The sequence below is a fragment of the Macaca nemestrina genome, assembly GCF_043159975.1.
Source record: "Macaca nemestrina isolate mMacNem1 chromosome 8 unlocalized genomic scaffold, mMacNem.hap1 SUPER_8_unloc_2, whole genome shotgun sequence".
NCBI lineage: Eukaryota > Metazoa > Chordata > Mammalia > Primates > Cercopithecidae > Macaca > Macaca nemestrina.
Window position 1 is genome coordinate 6800 of NW_027257566.1, and position 20665 is coordinate 27464.

Below are 20665 nucleotides of genomic sequence, written 5' to 3' on the forward strand. Positions count from 1 at the left end.
AGGAGGAGGGGAACACAAAGGGCCCTGAAGTCAAGGGCATGGTCCAGTCTTTCCACCTCCCCAGCTGAAGACAGGCTGGAGGACAATTCTCTGAGTTTCATAACAAAGAAGAGAAAAAAGAAATCAAAAAGACCTGGAGGATAGGCAAGCCAATGAGGGCTGACTGGGATTACCCTGCCTAATCCTCAAAACAAGCTTTCCCTATCTGTCCTCTGGGCCAGGTGAGGAAACAGATCACAGTAGGACATTCAGACCCTGGGCAGGCAGCTGGCAGCCTGGAGCCCAGGAAGTGCAAACACATTTTTACTGAGGCGCATCCTGCACAGCCCTAAATCCATTAAAACTTGAGGCAATACAGCACATGCTTCTGTGAGCACAGGGTTGGGGCTGGGGTTACAGATTAACAGCATCTCAAGGCAGAATAATTTTTCCTAGTACAGATCCAAATGGACTTTCTTATGTCTTCATCTTTCTCCATAGACACAATAACAGTCTGATCTCTCTTTCTTTCCCCCACACAGAGAGTGTCACCACTGTATGTCAGCCACTAGGGGACAGGCTTCGGCCACGCCATGCAGGAGACCTTTCAGGACAGACCTGAGGAAGGTGGGCAGAGTGGGTAGGGAGAGGAGGGCCTGGCCTGAGGAAAGAGCAGGCTGGGCCTGAGGTTGTCGGGGGCCTGAGGTTGTCGGGTGCCCGCATGGGCCTCTGGACAGCACCAGGATCTGATGGGACCAAAGGACAGGCCAGTGGGCCGTGTGGGGCCTGTGACTCTGAGTCAGCAGAGAATATGCCTGAATTACATCCTGATAGATGCACCCTGACTTTGAAGCTGAGGACACCTAAGGCATGGATGTGGGGTGGAGGTGGGGGCAGAGCAGGGGATGGGGAGGGAGCCTGTGCCGGTCCAGGTCAGAGGTGGTGGCTTGGCCCCAGTGGCTCCAGATGCAATGAAGAGCCAAGAGGGACTTTCCTGAGGGACTTAGATGCCGGGGTGGAGGAGCACTGCAAGGTTTCAGCCTGAGTCCCCGGAGGATGGAGTCACCAGGAGCTGAGGTGAGGAAGACTGAGCGGTGGGGGGTTGTGCGGGGGTGCAGAGGCCTGAGCTCAGTTTGGCCCCTGCAGATTTGAGACGCCCACTCCATGCACAGGCAGAGACGGCAGGGGAGGGGAAGAGGCTGCAGCTCAGGTAGCCCTGGAATGTGCAGCCCGACATGCTGGGGCACTGGGTCCTGGTGCCCTCATGGCTGGGAGCTGCTTCCCTCCTGGGATGCCACAACTCCTTTAGGGCACATCTGCAGCTCCTGTGCCCACCACAGAGGGGAAGTGGGAAAGGCTTCTGTGCCTATGCATGTTCTCCTTCACCTTGTCCTAGGCAGGTCCCAGGCAGCACCTCCCCTCCCAAGTGGCTCCCCTTGGCCCCTGCCCCTAGTGTTCACAGACAGACTCTCGAAGAGGGCTGGACTCAGCGGCTCACTTCTAATGAATAGAACCAGGCAAAAGAGATGGCAGTCTCTCCTGAGATTGAATTGGGGGGGGGGGGGGCGCTGCAAGTTCTGTCCACTGGAACTCTCCCCCTGGCTCTTGAGAGTTGCTAGTTCTGGCAAAGCCAGTCACCTGCCCAGGGCAGAGGGCGGCCTGAAGCTGATGCCACGGAGAGACTGGGGCCTTCAGTCCAACAGCTTGTAAGCAACAGAATCCTGCCAGCAACACAGAAGCGAGCGTGGAAGCAGCTCCTCCCCTGATGAGCCTGAGCCTTCAGAAGACATGGCAGCCCTGGGCAGACACCTGCTGCAGTTGCAGAGAGCCCCTGGGGCAGAGGGCTCAGTGAAGCCTGCACTCCTGGCCCCAGGAGTAATCATTCCTGTGGTATAACTGTGTGCTGGTGTGGCTGGGCCACAGTTTGGAGTAATCTGTCAAGGGACAATAAAGAACAAACACACACCTCAGGTCCTACTGGATGGAAGCTGTACGGTCAGCACGGCATGTAATATCTTCCTCTTGAATTAGAAGATTCATTGCTAAGGCCAACGATTAAAAAAAAAATACCTCTAGTTGTAGCACCATTAAAATACATGACTTGCAAAAAACAAAACAAAACAACTAAAAAAGAGCCATAGCTATTCTCTTCCATCTTAGCTACAGGAATATATTAATATATGTTAATTCCTTGACTGACTGAGCAGTGGGCCAAACGCATGAGAACAGATGTGTGAGGACCGTCCGTGACCACCCTGACCCCAGCCCTTACATACAGACAAACTGTTCAACATAAGCCGTAACCTTGGGGGTCTTGACACTCTAAATTTTATTGTTTTTAATTAACTATTTCTATTCCCTAAACATTACCTGTTCATCGGAGAGAAAAACAGCATTACCTATACTAAGCAAAAGAAAGGAAATAAAATGCTCAGAAACATTCACATATGTATGCAGACTCTCACACACACACTCACACACACACGCACAGGCTCACACTGTGTCTAGGACTGCCTTTTCACTTATTTGTATGTCCTGAACATATTTCCACGTCAGTAGACATTTATCCTCGTAGCAGTAACAGCAATTAAATATTATTACAGCGTCTATTTTTACCATCATTTATTTAACTCATCATGTTTGAACTGTTAGGTCGTATCTATCGTTTTTTGTAATACAGGCAATTTGATGACAAATGACCCATCCCCTAATGTTCAATATAAAATATCAATTATATAAGGAGATAAGGGGTATTTGGCTAAAATAAAATTCAGCGTGCCCCACCTTCTCCACATGTACTATGCTCTAAAAAGGCATGAGTAATTAAATTACCCCTTCTATTCTCCAGCACAGATCCTGAGCCCAGCGGTGGGTGCGGGTGCTTAGAGCACCGGTCTCCTCTCCTACCCGCCAGAAGGCAAAGGCCACTCAACTGCCACCTTAAGACACCCAGGATTCTCCTCTTCTTTCTTATTAATAGAATAAAGCTCAGGCTCAGTCCATGAGAGCAGCGCTCTCCGACTTTGCATTCATCAGAGTAACCTAGGTGGCCTGTTTAAAAATACACATTCCCTGGCTGCGCTCGCAGAAACTGGACTTCAGTGGTTTAGTGGGGGTGTGCATAGGCCAGGTGATTCTGAGGACCACAAGGGGTTAGGAATTGCCCCGTTAATTCTGGCCAAGGGAGAGATCAGACCACCCAGCATAGTCCGCAGCATATTTCTTTTCCCTCTTTTGCAATGAATATTTGATTGTCAGCGGGATGAGCCCCAGGATGAGGCACACATCCAAGAAAAATCCATGCCTCTCCATCTTTTCCCCAGGATTGCCCTTTGGCGAGACTCTCCTTTGCGACTGCTTCACTTTCCCCGGTTCATAGAACAAACCTCTTCTTAGTCTCTTTTGTTGTCTCTTATCTGTTCAACAAACACCCACTGCGCAGGACCATCCTCCGGTAAGCCGTCGAGTGGGGCCGTTTGGGAGCCCTTCTTCGTGGGGTGAGCCCTGAAGGAACCGGGGCCCCATAAGCCCGTGCTTTTTTGGGGGTTGCCCCCTCTCCCATCGCAGGGTAACTGGCACCAGGCTGTTAAGCTGTGGATGGGCAACCGCACATCCCATTGGGTGTGCGTATTTCAGCACGTGGAGTTGGTCAGTGAAGCTGGCCGAGGTCGGCACAGCGTACAGCAGCGGGCCTGTCCGTGGGGAGGAAGGGTCGTCCCGCCTCCCCTCCAGGCTAGTCCTGTTGCGCCTCCTCCTGCCTCACTCTGACTTTCGCGCACCCAGGCGTCTCTGAGGGTCGCGCCCCGATACCCTCCTCCACCCCAAGGCTTCTTCTCCCCAGGGGCCAGGTTGGGGGCCCAGGAGCGCCACAGCCTCCGTAGGCCCGGGAAATCGCAGCTTCGTCAAAGCTAAGCCCGCCGTGCTCAGCTTTTCCCACCACCTGGAGGATCCACTCTCCGTCCGTCCTTCCCGACCTCAGGCTGCACAGAAAACTTGGGGGCGGGGATCAAGGAAGCCGCGCCCCAAGGCTCCCAGCGCAGCCCCAGGAGGAATCCTGCCGGCAACAAGAAGCTGTGCGCGCGGCCGGGCGCGAGCCTCCGCGTCCAGGTGGGGTCTCCGCGCCCCAATTCCACCCCGCCCCGCCATCGGCGCTCCCCGCAAGTGCGGGGTTTCCACCCGTCCTGGCGTTCGCGCCCACTCAGGGTCTCCCTCGCCCCCCCCCGGGAGATGCTCCCCGCGTTCTATCCCGCCCCGCCCTGGCGCGCCAGGTAAACGATGTGACCCCGCCCCCCTGCAGTCTCCCCTCCCCAGGACGCTGCCCCTGCCCCCACTTGTGGTGCTTGGGGCATCTCTAAAGCCCCCAACCAGAGTCCTCCAACCCACCCGCGAGCGTCGCGCACCAGCAACGCGGCCCCACCCGCATGGACCTCGCCCACCTGTGGCTCTACCCCCGCCTCTGAGGCCTTCCCCACCGCTAGCGCGGCCCCCACCTACGACGACCCCCGCGTAGGTCCTCCTGCCCACACGTGTCCCCCCGCCAGCCCCTGCCCCTACCCCTACCCCTAGCCGTGCCCCTGCCCCTAGCCGCTCCCCCGCCCCCGCAGCCCCTCCAGTGCGCTCGGGCCCCGCCCATTGGCGCTGGGGCTGAGCAGGGGCGCGGGCCTGGCGGCGGTTCCGAGTCGGGCGCGCGGGGGCAGGGTCCCCACTGCCTGCTGCGCAGCCGGACTAGCGGCTGCCCTCGGCCTTCTGGCCATGGACGCAGACGACTCCCGGGCCCCCAAGGGCTCCTTGCGGAAGTTTCTGGAGCACCTCTCCGGGGCCCGCAAGGCCATGGGCATGCTGACCAGCGGCGGGGATGTTCAAGGTGCGCGCGCCCCTACCGGCGGCGAGGGAGGGACGGACGGAGAAGGGGAGAACAGGGCGAAGTGGATGTGGCAAGGGCCGCGAAAGACAAGAAACCTTTGGCACGGGAAGAAGAACCGATCTCTGGAAGTCACCAGGGCGGGTGGAAGGTCAGGGGTTCAAGGTTATTTTGGAATTTAGGTGCTGTGCTTCCTGCACGGTGGCTCATGCTTGTCATTCCAGTGCATTTGGAGGCCGAGGCCGTAGGATCGCTTGAGCCCAGAAGTTCCAGAGCAGCCTGGACAACATAGTGAGACTCTGTGTCTACAAAAAATAAAAAAAGAAAGAAAAACACATTAAGATGCTGTATGTATTGGAAAATATTTATAGGTCATTCTTTTGAGCTCCATGTCCAAAAGCTTGCTAAAATGCTTGGGAGTTTGTGTACAGGCACGTGAGATTAGGATACATTGGCAGAATCGCGGTGTTCTCTGTTACCCTGGTTTTGCCACCTGGGAGGAATTACACATATTGAAGGTTAGTAAGTCCACGCCTCTTCTCTTCTGGGGAAAAAGGTACTTCGGAAACCAATATTATGTGGGAACGTGGCTTGGTTGGTACAGCCTCGGCTTAATAGGAGACAGCTGCCCTCAGCTCTGCAGGTGGCCTCAAATACGGTGGCCTCGAGCCCACATGGGTCACACCTGGGCTGTCCCTGGGGAAGCCCGCCACAGCGGGTCGCCTGGGCATTCTTTCCCTGGCAGAGCTGAAGTCACAATTTTTTTGTAGACTCTGTAAGGAGCTTTACCCTTCCGAGATATGATCTTGAACCTGTTGGAGCATTTGGAAGCATTTCTTTTAAGGAAGTTCACCTCCAGATGTGCTCAGAGGGCCTGGTCTTAGCTGCCACAGATTTACAAATTCTTACAGTAAGTAGGTTATTCCTCGAGAATTTATCTGTTGTGCCCCCATTCTTTTTGTCATTTTATTCTGATTCTATATTAGTACTTGATTTTCCCTGACGTAGAAGACTATTGCCTGTGGCTAGAGATCAGAGAACACATTCCCATTCAAGTATTAACTTCAGGGGAATTATCTGTCAGATGTGAAATTATGGTAAAATTCCATATATTAAAATGACCGTAGCTACCATTTGTTGAAAATATTTTGTATACTAGGAGCTTTACAATTCTTATCTCCAAGCCTAGATACATGATCCCAAGAGAGGCATGCCCTCATTTTGGAAGTGGGGAGAAAGACTCACAAAGATAAATAACTTAGGTAAGGGCATGAGGTGCGTACGTGATTGTGGTAGGAGCAAAACAGATCCTAATTCCAAATATTGTACTGTCCCTTAGACCACCAAGAGTACTAATGTCTGGCTCTGTCACCCAGGCTGGAGTGTAGTGGTGCCATCATAGCTCACTGCAGCCTTAAACTCCTGGGCTCAAGTGATCCTCCTGCCTCAGCCTTCTGAGTAGCAGGGAAGACAGGAATGCACCATCATGACCAGCTAATTGTTATTATTAATATTATTATTATTTATTTCTGTAGAGACAGGATCTCACTATGCTGCTGAGACTGGTCTTGAACTCCTGGCCTCCTCTAGTGAGCCTCCTGCTTTGGCCTCCCAAAGAGCTGGGATTACAGACATGAGCCATCATGTCAGGCCTCCACCATGCTTTTCAGGGGTGTTTCTTGGTGAAGCTCCTTAATCTAGTTAATGCTGAAAAGTGAGCAAAACCAACTTGCTCAAAATTACACAGATATTCTTTGGGTGGTTTTGTGAGGGCAACGGAAAATGACTTTTTATAGCGATAGGAGTCAAGATAGCAAAAATGATATGAAGGCTTAGTACCAATGTGATGGGCTGCTTTTCTTCCCCCGGTAAAGTTCATATTATTTAATTATAAGATAAAATGGAAAATCTCTGAAGCAATGCTTCGGAGCCCAGTAGGATGGAAGGGGAAACTGAGAACAGTGCCATTTCGCCTCACACAGCTCTGGCGCCCCTCACCATCCTGTGCACACACATTCTTTGATGAGATCTTTTCAGCGTAAAGTGCAGTAATTGATTTTGCAGAAATTACTGGGTCTGGGAGGCAGATGATGAGTGATAGTGTCACCCCGTGGCACAGTGGGAGATTTGTGTGATGGCATCATTTTCTATGAATGCAGACCGCTTTGTGTGCCATACTCGGAGGACCCTTCGAAGCTAGACATTTTCTCATCTTTCAAAAGAAGCATGTTTTCCTTCTTGGTTACATAAAACTAAAAGCTTTTGATACAGGACTCCAACCTTTTATCAGGGAGAATCAGGGCTCTTTAAATAAGCTCTACCAATCGGATGGGCCGTCAGAAACAATTAAAATTAGAAAGATGAAGATACGGTAACAACGTGGTCAGGGCAAACCTCAGGATACCAGATTGCACGTTCACAGTTGCCTTTCTGCTAAGAACGTGCGGGTGACTATGGAACAGAGGGCCATGTGTCAGTAGTTGGGTTGCGTTTTGTGTTTCTTTTCTACAAGCCCTTTCTGGTGTGTTTGTGTATATTAGAGAGTAGCTGCCCAGAGGCTGACGTTTCCCTCCCCACTCCTCGGTTCTCTCCATCTTCACCCCCAACTCCCAGTTCTTTGTTTGGAATTACAATCATTGTGCTTGTCAGGATGGAAGAGGCAGCCAGACACATGGCAGACCAGAGCACTGAGAGGCAGAGACTTACTTATAAGTCCCGCCCTGGCCCGGCAGTCTGGAGTGCTGATTAGGGTCTCAGTGTTTTCCTCTGCAGAATGGAGGCATCACTCGGTCTCTGTCTTCTCTCCCTGTCTCTTTCTTCACTCCCCTCTTCCCTAACACACATCCACAGTGAAAGTCTTCAGGAGCCAAAAGAGAAAAGGCTGGACTGTGCTGGGCCCCCCTGACCCCAGAGCCCATTTGCTGTCTTCCCAGCTTCCATGTGCCCAGAGTCGCCTGGGGGAGCCTTCGGAGGTGCAGATCCTGACTGTGTGGGTCTGAGTGAGGCTCCGACTCTCACCGGTAGGGGGAGGGTGCCGGTGCTGTGGGTCCCCCTGGGGCTAGTGGGGCGGTTTGCAAATCCTGCAGATCAGCTTCTCCACTTCTCCAGGTTTCTCCAACGTGAGATGCTCCCAGGAGTCCTTTGGGATTGTTTTCTGACTTTGACCAGGATTTTGACGGAGAAGATTCATTAATATAGGACCCCTTGTCTTAACGTACATATGTAAATGATCTGATCTGAAGTTTTCTGAATGGAAAATGATTGAAAGTTTGGCATCCAGTAGCCTCGGGGAGTCATTCCTTCATATCTTTTCAGCTGTGTCTTACTACAGTTAAGATTTTGTTTCTGTGTGTGGGGTTTTTTTTTTGAGATGGAGTCTCCCTCTGTTGCCCAGCCTGGAGTGCAGTGGCTTGATCTGGGCTCACTGCAACCTCTGCCTCCTGTGTTCAAGTGATTTTTCTGTCCCAGCCTCCCAAGTAGTTGGGATTACAGACTTGCGCCACCACGCCCACCTGGGTTTCTTTTGTTTTTTTTTTTTTTGTTTTGTTTTTTTTTTTTTTTTTTTGTGTGTGTGTGTGTGTGTGTGTGTGTGTGTGTGTGTGTGAATGTGTATCTTTAGTAGAGATGGGGTTTCACCGTGTTGGTCAGGCTGATCTCGAACTCCTGACCTCAAGTGATCCACCCACCTTGGCCTCCCAAAGTGCTGGGATTACAGGCTTGAGGCACCACACCTAGCCTTATTTCAGTGTTTCTGTAATCATTTCACACATTAACGGATCACCTTCGGTGAGTCAGGGCAGGTTTTAGGCAAAAGAACCAAGCCCTTTATGCCCCTGGAACTCTCACTCCTGCGGTGAGGCGCGGGTACAATGTGCCTGTAGCTGGACCTGAGAAGAAAAGTTCCTGTCTTATGAAAGGGCCCAGGGGAGCCTCTAGTTGGGGCCCTTTGACCTGACCCCACGGTGAGGGAGGAGTCGGTAGAGGAGGGTGGCCCAGAGGAGGACCTTGGATTTGCCTTAGGGGAACTGGGAAGCAGGTGGAGGGAAGCCGACTGACTGGGAAGCAGACTGACTGTCTCCGATAAGGGTGGCTCTGTGGAGAGGAGAGGACAGGAGGGGAGGTCATGAGTTTAGGGTCTCACAAGGAGCGGCCACAGATGGAAGCTTATGGGGTGGGGCATGTGGCAGGGCAGCCCTGTGCCCACAGACACACCCCGCCGAGGAGACCCAGGGACTTGAGTGTGTTGGGGCAGAGGGTAAATGGGCACTCAGCTATTACAGCTGGAAGGCAGAGCGTGTGAGCTGCGGCAGACACGGGCAGGTGGGGTAAAAAGAGAGTCTTCACAGCAGTGCTTAGAATAGTAGAAAGTGGGAAAACCAGCAAAAACCTATCAATAGGAGATTAATGAATCCATTATGGCGCCTGGAATGGAAGGAATTTTTGTCAGCGTTTAATAAGGAGCTTTGTGCTGGTCGAAAGTCAGGAGGTGCACAGTACACTCAAGGGCAGTATTGAAGAGCCGATTCCAGAGCAGCTCTGCACAGCAGATCCCCCTTTGTCCAGAGGGGCTGTTTGCAAATCCAAGCAGATCCGCTTCTTGGAGGTTTCTCCAACGGGAGCATCTCCCGGGATTGGGGCCTGCGTGGGTGGCTTGTGTTATTTATGCAATTTTAAATTATCTAGTTGCCACATTAAAGAAAGGCGGGCCGGGAGAGGGGGACACCGGGTGCCATGACTCACGCCTGTAATCCCAGCACTTCGGGAGCCCAAGGCAGGTGGATCACTTGAGCCCAGGAGTTTGAGGCCAGCCTGGGCAACATGGAGAGACCCAGTTGCTACCAAAAATACAAAACGATGAGTCGGATGTGGCGGTGCACACCTACAGTCCCAGCCCCGTGGGAGATTGAGGTGGGAGGATTGCCTGAGCCCAGGAGTTGGAGGCTGCAGTGAGCTGTGACTGCACAGGTTCACTCCAGCCTGGGCAACAGAGTGAGACCCTATCTAAAGAAAAAAAAGTTAAAAAAAAAAAAAGCAAAAAAAAAATCTGTTTAATATTCAGCATTCAGCCCACTATTTTGATAACAATCAGTTATTGTGTTGTTTAATATTTTACACCGTTTTCCATACTAAGTCTTTGAAATCCATTGTGTAAAGAATCTTAAAGTTCATCTCCATGTGGACGGGATGCACGTGGCCAGCGACTCCTCTGAGGGACAGTGTGGTCACGGCGATGGGTGGCGTGTCCTGCCTTTATGTAGAAGGTCCCCGTGTGGGTGTTTCTGCGGAGGCCCTGAGGGATGTGCAGGGGAGGGCTGACACCGAGCCACGCAGAGGACCCTGGAATGCAGCACGCTGCCAGTGCCCCCCCGCCCCAGCCCCTCTGCTGCCTGAGCTCTTTCCCAGATGTCCACTTAGCTAACCTCCCTTCCCTTCTTCCCTTTCCTTCTTTCCCCAAACGTCACTCTCAGGCAAGTCTGCAGGCTCTCCGATTGTCAATGGCAGCCCTTCCTCCTCCCCACCCTCTTAACACCCCCACCCCACTTGTTATTTTTCTCCTTAGTGCTTATGGCCATCCACCCCTGGGCATCATGCATTTGTTCACTGTGTTTCTTGCTTTCGGGTCTCTCCTGATCGGAACAAGCTCCGCCGGGACCAGAGACTTTCCATTTTGTCACCGACACATCCACATATCGCCCGGCAGCGATGGCGCTTGGGGCACTTGAGGTGGACAGTGAGCCGGTGGTTGAGTGAAGGGCACTACAGATTTATCTCAAGCCCTCCCCTGACCCTACCGGAAGACATGGTGGTCTGCACAGTCCAGATAGTCAGAGAGGCCCCCGGCTCGATGACTTTGACCCGGCGGGGGTGGGGAGGGGGGAACAGCACGTTGACAGAATCCCCCCTTGGTATCCCACCTCCCCATGCCTACCTAATCCCTACATTGTCAAAGGAGAGACCCCTAGAAGGAGCTTTGGCAGCAGGAGTGAGATCAGCGCAGTGCAAACTCATTTTCTGACAAACCAGTGGCAGCAGTCGGCAAACTGACTTTATTTCTCAAAACGAATGTATGCATCAAAATTAACAAGTGAGTGATCAGCAGTGTGGGAAAATTCAGGAAAAGCAGTTCAATGCCGTGAGAGAGGGCGAGGCAGGGAGCTTTAGTACTCCAGACAACGGAGGAGGTAAAAGGATAGAATTAGATTATTTCATTAGATTTCATCTATTCTTACTTTTTTTTTTTTTTTTTTTTTTTGAGACGGATTCTCGCTCTGTTACCCAGGCTGGAGTGCAGTGGCGGAATCTCGGCTCACTGTAACCTCCGCCTCCCGGATTCAAGCGATTCTCTTGCCTAAGCCTCCCAAGTAGCTGGGACTACAGGCGCATGCCACCACGCCCGGCTCAATTTTCTTTGTATTTTTAGTAGAGAAGAATTTCACCCTGTTAGCCAGGATGGTCTCAATCTCCTGACCTCGTGATCTGCCTGCCTTGGCCTCCCAAAGCCCTGGGATTACAGGCATGAGCCATCGCGGCCAGCCTATTCTTTCCTTTTTTTTTTTTATTTAAATACTGTTTAGATTTTATCAGAGCAGAATCCCAGGAAACTGAGATTTGTAAACTGGGAAATCCAGCTCCTCCAAGTAGCTAGGAAATAAGGGTGACCTCAGTCATTCTCGCTGGCCCTGGTGTGGGCCGGGGATGACTCTGACTCAAGGAAGAAGCGGTCTTGTGACTGTCTTACCCGCACTGTGGTTTAGTAAGAAGGTGTTAAAAAGTGTGTCATGTGAAGAAAGTGATTTAATAATTGGTCAGAGTAATGACCACGTATTTCCTATGTAACCACTCCCGCGTTATCTCCAACTTTATCTTTGGTTCTCATGACAAGATTATCACTTCCCTGAAAACTGGGGTTTTTGCAAATGACGAAGAGGTGTTTTTCCAAATGGTAAGGTTGTTCTTTGGTGGGAAGATGTTTTCTCCTGGAAATCCTTAGGAAAGTTATTTGGTTCTGGGGTTGGGCTCCCAAAACCAAAACGAAACGAGATGGATTATCCCCAGGATACCTGAGCTATAAGGACAATCTGTAGCTTAAGTGTGGAGTGAAAGACACTGAAACTGCCCTTTGTCCCAAATAGCTGTGTGCTGAGGCCCTAGACAGCCCTAAGGAGATGGTGAAACAGATGACGTTTGAAAGCCCGTACTGCAGGTGTGCATGTCTTTCTCCCTGTCCTGTGGGTGACAGAGCCTGCCAGTAAATGCTGGTGCATTTCCTTCTTACTTTTCATCCAACCATGTTCTCCTCCAACCTAACCCCTCACTGAATGTTCCTGGGGCTTCCTCAGGTTTCACCCTGCAGGGTCCAGCAGGAGGCAGCTGATTTGCCGTCCTCACCATTCAGAAGTTCAGAGGGAGGGCTTAGAACCACACAGGCTCCACCCCCAGGCAATGAAGTGAGCATCTGGCCTCAGCAGGCATTATTTTCCTTCAAGTTCCCATTGGTGACTCTAAGGCACAGGCATTGTAATAGAGGAAATCAGGAAGTCTTGAAAGTTAAAATGAAATAAGACTAGGGTTTACACTGCAGCTTCACCACTTCACTAAGGTCGTTACATTCCAGTAATCAGTTTATCCCCCTCAGAGCCTCAGCTTTCTCATCCCTCCAGGGAGGTGTCAGGAGCTCTGCGGGCTTCCTGTCTGCCAGCCCCTGAGCTCAAGGACGACACGTGAAGAAAAGCCCTTCGCAATGTAGGGCTCCATCCCACCAACGTGCAAGTGAATAGAGGTCCTTTCAGGACCTAGTGTTGTGTATTTTTAAGTGTGGTGCCCTGTCACCTGGAAATTGCTAGAAATGCAAGTTCCCAGGCTCCCTCTCCACCTGTGAAACCCTGGGGGTGGCCCAGCTACCTGGGGTGCGGCGGCCACCGCTGGTGATCTCCTGCTGTGGGGTGATGTCACTGTTCTTTCTGGGCGGGTGCAGGTGGACCCAGGGGTGGGAGGTGGGGAGAATCCTGCAGGGACTTCAGGGACTGAGTTTAGTGCTGCGGTTCATTTTTACTCTGCACAGGAGTCTCCTGGGGTCACCTTGTGTATCATGTCCAGCCTTTTTTTGTTTGTTTGTTTTTGTTTTTGCTTTTGAGACGGTGTCTCGCTGTGTCACCCAGGCTGCAGTGCGGGTGGTGCAATCTCCGCTCACTGCCAGCTCCTCCTCCCGGGTTCACGCGATTCTCCTGCCTCAGCCTCCTGAGTAGCTGGGACTGCAGGCGTCTGCCACCAGGCCCGGCTAATTTTTGTATTTTTAGTAGAGATAGAGTTTCACCATGTTGGTTAAGCTGGTCTTGAACTCCTAACCTCAGGTGATCTCCCCACCTCGGCCTCTCAAAGTGTTGAAATTACAGGCATGAACTACCACGCCCAGTGGGATAATTTTTAAGTTTTACAGATGGGTTCTCACTGTTACCCATGCTGGTCTCAAACTCCTGGCCTCAAGCAATCCTCCCATCTTGGTCTCCCAAAGTGCTTGGATTTGCAAGGATGAGCCACCACACCTAGCCAAACATTGATCTTTCATTTTAAACTTCATCTAGAGATGTGACAAAAACCAAATGAGGTATTTGTTAAAATACTTTATAACCCTAGTACAGTAATAGAGTCATCCAACTGACAATTTCACAAAACTCCAATTTTGGCAACAAGTTCAAGGTTATACATGTTAATAAAGATAACATTTATTCAACCAGAGGAAAAAGGTTACAATGACAGAATTTATCTTTTTCTTTACTATGTTGCCTGAGCTATGGTTAAGGTTTGGGGAACTGGTATCTTAAAGAACCTTCAGAAATTTCTCATTCTAGAATTTAGAAACAAACTTTACACTCTCGGGGTTGAGAGAATCCAGAAGCAATCACCACCCCTAGTGTCCAGATGCTACTCTCCAAAGGCCCTTCCCCACTAGCCACAGAAATCAGAGCTCCCTGGGAAACAGACAGTTGAGCCTCTGGAGCAGGGAGGGCCTGGCTGTGCATGCTTTAGGGAGGTGGGAGTGGGGGCATAGAAACCAAAGAAGTGAGACCAAAACGGGCCAACAGCTGGGGCAAATGTGGGCATAAAACTAAATTCCATCTGATCACATAGTCTCAAATATGTACATATACAGAAATATTTCTGTGAGGTCACAGGGGTACTAAAAAACAAAACAAAAGACTGGGGGGGGGGGGAAGAAGAAAAGAAAGAACTCTCTTCTCCATGTTGGGGGCAGTGGCTTACACCTGTAATCCTAGCACTTTGGGAGGTCAAGGTGGGCAGATTGTTTGAACTCAGGAGATCGAGACCAGCCTGGGTACCATGGTGAAACTCTGTCTTTACAAAAAAATAGAATCACTAGCTGGGCATGGTGGTGCACACCTGTAGTCCCAGCTACTCAGGAGGCTGAGGTGGCCCAGGAGGCTGAGGCTACAGTAAGCTAAGACCATGCCACTGTACTCCAGCCTTGGGGACAGAACCAGACCCTGTCTTTAAAAAAAAAAAAAAAAAAAAGACAGCCTCTTCTGTCATCATTAGAGGTAGTTCCTGCACCACCCTAACTCCTCCTCAAACTGGATTTCCCAGGGAGAGCAGCCGCCCCTACCTTTTCCACAGAACCATATTTCAAGATAACCCGACAGCCCCAGCTGATGTGGAGCTCTTCTTTGAAGAAGTCCAGCAAACGAATGAAGAATTACAGAATTTGAAAACTTCACAAACTCTAATAAATGATTCAGGCAATAATCCTCAATGAACATGAAAACCATTAATAGGTTGATGAGAAACTCCTTATCACAGGACACAAGAAACTCAAGTGCACCAGCTGCTCCGTGGCTGAAGGGAGAAAGCAGATCTTCACAAGACAGTGGCCGACTCTCAGCATGCACCCCGCTGGCGTGAGACCCCCAGTGGAGGCAAGCAGGCCTCACTGGAAGGTAGGATGTGGCCTTCTATGCAGAGCTCCCCACGAGGGACTCTGCTTCAAAAGGTGCAGCCTGACTCAAACTAAGTCTTTGGATCTAAGTTCCAGTTCTCAGGAAACACAGGAACATGGCACTCAACACCACACAGGAGCAGCCAGGACACCTGGAAAGTGAGAGCGCCCGGAGGAAACCCGGCCTGCACACTCCTCTGCCGTCCGAGAGGGGGTCCGGGAGAGACCCGGGCTGACCAGCTGTGATCTGTGGGACCCTGTGCCACAAACACTTTGAGGCCAACTAGAAAATTTGAATATGGAATAAGAAATAGGCAGTTTTAAGAAAGTATGTTTTAGTCTATTAAAACTGAAAATGGCATTAGCTCATATAAGAAAGAATCCTCATGTTTTAGGGTCACAAATTCAAATATTTAGAGATAAATGATGACGTTCATAATTTACTTCCAAAAACTTCACAAGGAAAAGGATATCTATTATGTGATAAGTGTTTAGGGGCTCATTATCCTAGTCTACTTTTCTGTATGCTTGAAAGTTTTCATAATTCTTTTTACGTAAAATAATCTTGGAAATATGTTTTTACATTAGCATTTATGTGGAAATTATTAGTATTTTATATAATACATATAACTATATTATTATGATAATGACCTTATATTAGTGACATAAGAAACAAGCGATGTATCAGAAAGTGAGGATGTGATTAAGGTTCTGTGACTGCATCCACTATCGGAAGAGCACTTCCCCGTGCCAAGGACAGGCTCGAAGCTTCACACACCCTGTGTCGGAGTGGGCACCATCCATGCACCCCCACTCTCCATGCAACAAAGCTGGAAGTGAGGCAAGAAGCTGGGGGCCAGGACCCTTCTCTGGGGTTTTCTAAACACCGTGTTTGTAACCACCATGCTGAGCCCACTGAAGACTATCATTGTAAATGTCCAAAATCAATGTCCAAGTAAGATAGGCAAACTTAGGCCAAGAATCTTACCTACACTTAGATATTTCTTAAGCATCGCTAAATGTGAGAGAAGCCATGTCATGAAAATGTAAGAACACAAACAAGTCAACTTTTCACAATCCACCATCAAAATTTCCAACAAAATATTACCTAGCATTGCTTGGGTGATCGTGAGTGGCATGAAATTGCTTAAGCTGCTCCCACGTAAGCTCCAGGATGCACAGTGGGTCACCCCCAGAGACCACTGAGTACATGTGGTGGGGAAGAAGTCTGTTTTGAAGGTGCTGGGAGAATATCCTCTCATTGTCTGTCTTGAAATGTGAAGTAAATAAATAAGAATATGTATATATAAAATAATACACACATGCTACATTACTTATAATATAGCCAATTGATCACATTCTGGTGCATATGCCTGTAATACTTTGCAAATAAAACTCTTCTAATGGTAAAAAAACAAACAAACAAAAAAAGACACCGCTGCAGGCATTGCTTAACACTGTATTCAATCACTCATCACCCACGCACAGGACTCAAGGATTGAGAACAATGGACTTTTTGATGTGTGTTGCAACAAACGCATAGCTGAGGGCTGTAAATCGGAGGGATCACCAGGTCTGCCTTCCAGCCACGAGGGAAGTGGGGAGAAGCTGTCACCCCAACTTGAGTTTCAAGAAGACTCCTTGGGAGAAAAGACCACCAAATTGAGAATGAAAAGGTAAGAAATAGTTCACCAGCTGAGGGGGGCTACGGAAATCAGAGAGCAGGCCACCCATGAGCCTCAGGGACACCAGCACAGGCAGGTTGTCAAAGTCACAAGGGGACATGAAGACACTGGCCCAGGACAGCAGCTCTTAATCCAAAATGGTTTCAAGATTCCTTTACACTCTGAAAAATTAACCCATTTATTCCTGAGGTTGCAATTTTTTTTTGTAAAAATCAGACTTTGGCAATGACCTTGAGCTGTAGGATATAAACAACTCCCACAACCTTAGGATTGCAATAATGGAACACTAGGCAAAAATGGGTTTTAACGAGGACCCAAACAGCTTTTGATTATGTGGGCTTTTTTTTGCCTGTGTAGGTACCTGTGTGTAGTGTCTGGCTCAGAGGTGAAGCTGGACTCCCCCATCTGCTCTGTATCCAGCTTACTGTGTGTCACACACCTCACCACACAGCCTCTAGAAAGTACACCATGTACTTGGGCAAGAATGAGTGAAAGGACAATGTGTTGATAGTGGCATGAAAATAGCTTCTGTCTCACTGCAGATCATACGCGGGGGTCGTCAGACATGGTCCGAGACCTGCTGGGAAGAACAGCAGCCTGGCCCTGCTACCCCCTGGCTTCTGCTCACAGCACTGACCCCAGCTAATCCAAGAACATGTCACCTATAATGAGAATATTGAAGAAAAATCAACCATCTTTCAGATGTGTCTATATCATGGTACGGTTCATGGGTAAGGTAAGCTGAACACAACATAAAAAAGAAAACTTACAAACCCTGCCTTCATCTCATTAAAGATGACTCCTTTAAAGACCAAGGGCATCTGGGGGTCGCTGGAATTCTCGTGTTCCAGCCGCCATCCTTCCTGCCTGAGGACAAATAATTATAAGCTGACAGTAACTCAAATACTGAAGTCTGTATCAACTAGTTAATCACTCATGACATACCAGAAATCCAGCTCACGTAAACCTGGGAAAAAGGTGGCATCCAAATACACTGAGAGGAGATTCTGAAAGTCCTTGGGATTTTGTGTGGAAAATGGATCCAGAGTATAATCACTAGCTCGGTACAAATGAAAAGTGAAATTGTAAAATTTAACAGTTTTCTACTAAAATTATTGAATCTCAAGCCTCATTTCCCCTTTGTCCTAGGATAGTAAGTTGTAGCTATTCTTGAGATGGAGCAGTGGCTCCATGCTCTGGCCCCCAACCTCAGCAGCTGTCCCAGCTCATCACCCTGAGTGCCGGCTTTCCCATCCCATCTCAGGATCTGCACTGGACGGGCACCAGGGCTTTCTTCAGCGAACATCTAAACTCTCTCAAGTGTCTCCAGAGACTTTCACACGTCTACAAAGATGACCTCATTCTGTAAGAGCAAGGATTTAACTTGCTCTTCGATGTCACTCCTTCACAGAGTGCACTGTTCATCGTCACCCTATTCACTAGCGTCAGTCTTACTAAAAGTCAAACATCAATGTTAGTGGTAACTCTGGAGGCCTGGCATTGTAAGGATATCCCCAAGAGAAAACTGTTTTGAACCTTTCTGGGAAAAGTTCACGTACCTTTTATTCAAATGCTGGTTTTTATAATCTCGCTACCATGTGGCTTTCCTGAAGAATGAAATTTCTAACGTCCTTCAAGTAGAGAGAGGTAAAAATTTTTCTAGAACATTAATTGCCCACTCCTGTCATCTCTTCTCAGAAACTAACTGAATTCCAGTGGGTGTGCCTGGCAAACGCAAACATGGTTTTCCGTTCAGGATGCTGGTCTTACCTGTGAAGGCGTTCATGAACGTGGAGAGGGACCGGTTCAACATTTTGAAGAAAGGGTCTCTGCACGGATATTTCCGAGACCCACAAAGGATGGTATGCTCAAGAATGTGAGGAACACCGGTACTGTCCATGGGAGTGGTGCCGAACTGCACGCTAGGGAAGAAGGAACGGCACGCCAGGGAAGGGGGAGGAATAAGGAACAGAAGGCCAGGGACGGGGAGGAACAGAACGCTAGGGAAGGAGAATGACTAGAATACAAAACGTTCATCTTAGTGCTGCGGACACAGTTCCCAGATGCATCATCACCTCAGGCTACTAGAAATTATCATTCTGACACCACAATCCTCCAACACAGGGTCTCCCAACTCTAATGTAAATCATTGATTCCGACTGTAACATTGTATTTTGATGAGATTGTAAGTCCGTGTAAGCTTTTCCTTATTTTTCAAGATGCTCTGTCAATAAAAATACTAGTGAGATGATATTTAAACCACGTAACATACAGTCAGTGCTTTAAACCAAGCTTGTCTAACCCACAGCCTGCAGTCCGCATGCTCAGGATGGCTTGGAATGCATCCCAACACAATCCCTACACTTTCTTAAAACATTGAAGTCCTCTATTTATTTTTTTTTAGCTCATCAACTGTCCTTAGTGTTAGTGTATTTAGTGTGTGGCCTAAGACAGTTGTGGCACAGGGAAGCCAAAAGATTGGACATCCTTGATTTAAATAAAACATTCAAGACCATGTTCTTACAATGCACGACGTACCTGAACAGATTATTCGTGTCTTCTCTGGCCAGGTGTAAATACCTGGCTCCTCTGTCATCGTGGCTGAGCTTCATGGCCGTCAGGAACAACTCGGGAACACATGTCACCTGAGTTAACTGGAAAAACACGAGCAGTTAAACGTAGACAAAATAGCCTGTGAAATGGTGATCTTCGACACACTGAGAAAACTGGCTTTTCTGCCTGAAATTAGATGATGTCGGGAAGCCGGTATTTCAGAGCTGGAGAGAATAGAACCATCCTGTCCAAGTCCCTTATCCTACAAACAAGGAAAGTAAGACCTAAAAAAGGCAGATGAGAATGTGTGTGTATATATGTATATTTTTGAGTGCTTATTACTGGCTAGGTATTTTCCATTTTTTTATTTTTTAAATTTTTTATTCTTTTTTGGCTAGGCATTTTCTAATCATGTCACATAGAATCCTGTGACGGAGGTATTCTCATCCTCATTTACAGATGAAAAAACTGAGGCTCAGGGTGATGAAGCAAGCTGCCCGAATCAGAGCCAGGATTCGCCCTGGTGTCTGCCCTTCCCACGGTACTGTGCTGCACCTAAGTCCTAAGTAACACAGCACCCTTTCCAACGCCTGCTGAGTGCCTCCTGATTTTGTGTACTGCACCTCAGTAACACAGCACCCCTTCCAACATCGGCTGTGTGCCTCCTGTTTCTGTGCATATAATCTCCTGTAGTGCGAAGCACGGGTCTGCAGGAGGGGCAATGCTGGAGTGGGCTAGCCGGCGACAGCGGGGAGAGGCTCCAGGATCAGTCTTTACTTCTCCTAGTTTGGGATGGATTCTCGGTGATAGCTGTAAGCACAAAGCTGGGGCTTCCAGAACAGCTGGAGGGGCTGGGAGGATAGAAATGCCCCCCAAAAAGATGAAAGACTCCCCACTCCTGGGGCAGGGTGGAAGATCTTCTCCTACCTTAGGCAAGCCTCCTGGTAAGTGTCCATACTCTTTGGTATGAAAGAAACTGTCTTCTCTTCCAGTCATGCCAACCGGCCCTCTCCCTCAATCACATACCACGTCCCTGTGATCACCACGCCACTTGCCACTCCCTCCGTCCAGGTGCCATGAGTCACCTGGCCAAGCGCACACAGCAAGTCACTGGCAGAGGTGAGACCTTGGGTCTCCTCAGCCCAATCTAGGGAGCCTGCCATCCAACAGTCATGCATAAAGCGGCCCACTACGACCTGCATCATCTACCGCTGTTAAATTACTTGTTTCCAAGCTTACCGCACTTTGTATCAGATGATCAATGCATTTAAAATCAGCAGATACAGTGAGATGTCTGCTTTCTAATAATATATAGCTTTAATAATAATAGCGCTCATGGTAGCTATTTCTCAAACAAGAAACATGACTTATCATAAGTTTCTATGGCTGGACACAGTGGCTCATACCTTTAATCCCAGCACTTTGGAAGGCCAAGGTGATATGGTTTGGCCTCGTCCCCACCCAAATCTCATCTTGAATTGTAGTTCCCATAATCCCCACATGTTGTGGGAGGGACCTGGTAGGAGGTAATTGCATCATGAGGGCAGTTCCCCCGTGTTATTCTCATGACAGTGAGTATGTTCTCACGAGATCTGACGGTTTTATAAGGGGCTTCCCCCTTCACTTGTCATTCTC

The 20665-nt window shown here is 49.2% G+C and overlaps 1 protein-coding gene across 1 annotated transcript; it reads right to left on the reverse strand.

Annotated features, from left to right (window-relative positions):
• Nucleotides 1-17307: 17307 nt before the first annotated feature.
• Nucleotides 17308-20235, reverse strand: LOC139361091 (presequence protease, mitochondrial-like; the record flags this gene model as incomplete). The annotated part of the gene is made up of 5 exons (XM_071089565.1): nt 20116-20235; nt 19016-19131; nt 18248-18399; nt 17423-17537; nt 17308-17344 (listed from the first exon to the last, which is right to left on the reverse strand). Coding segments are annotated over exons 1-5 (540 nt in total), but the record flags the coding sequence as incomplete, so codon positions are not given.
• Between the last annotated feature and the right edge of the window lie 430 nt (nt 20236-20665).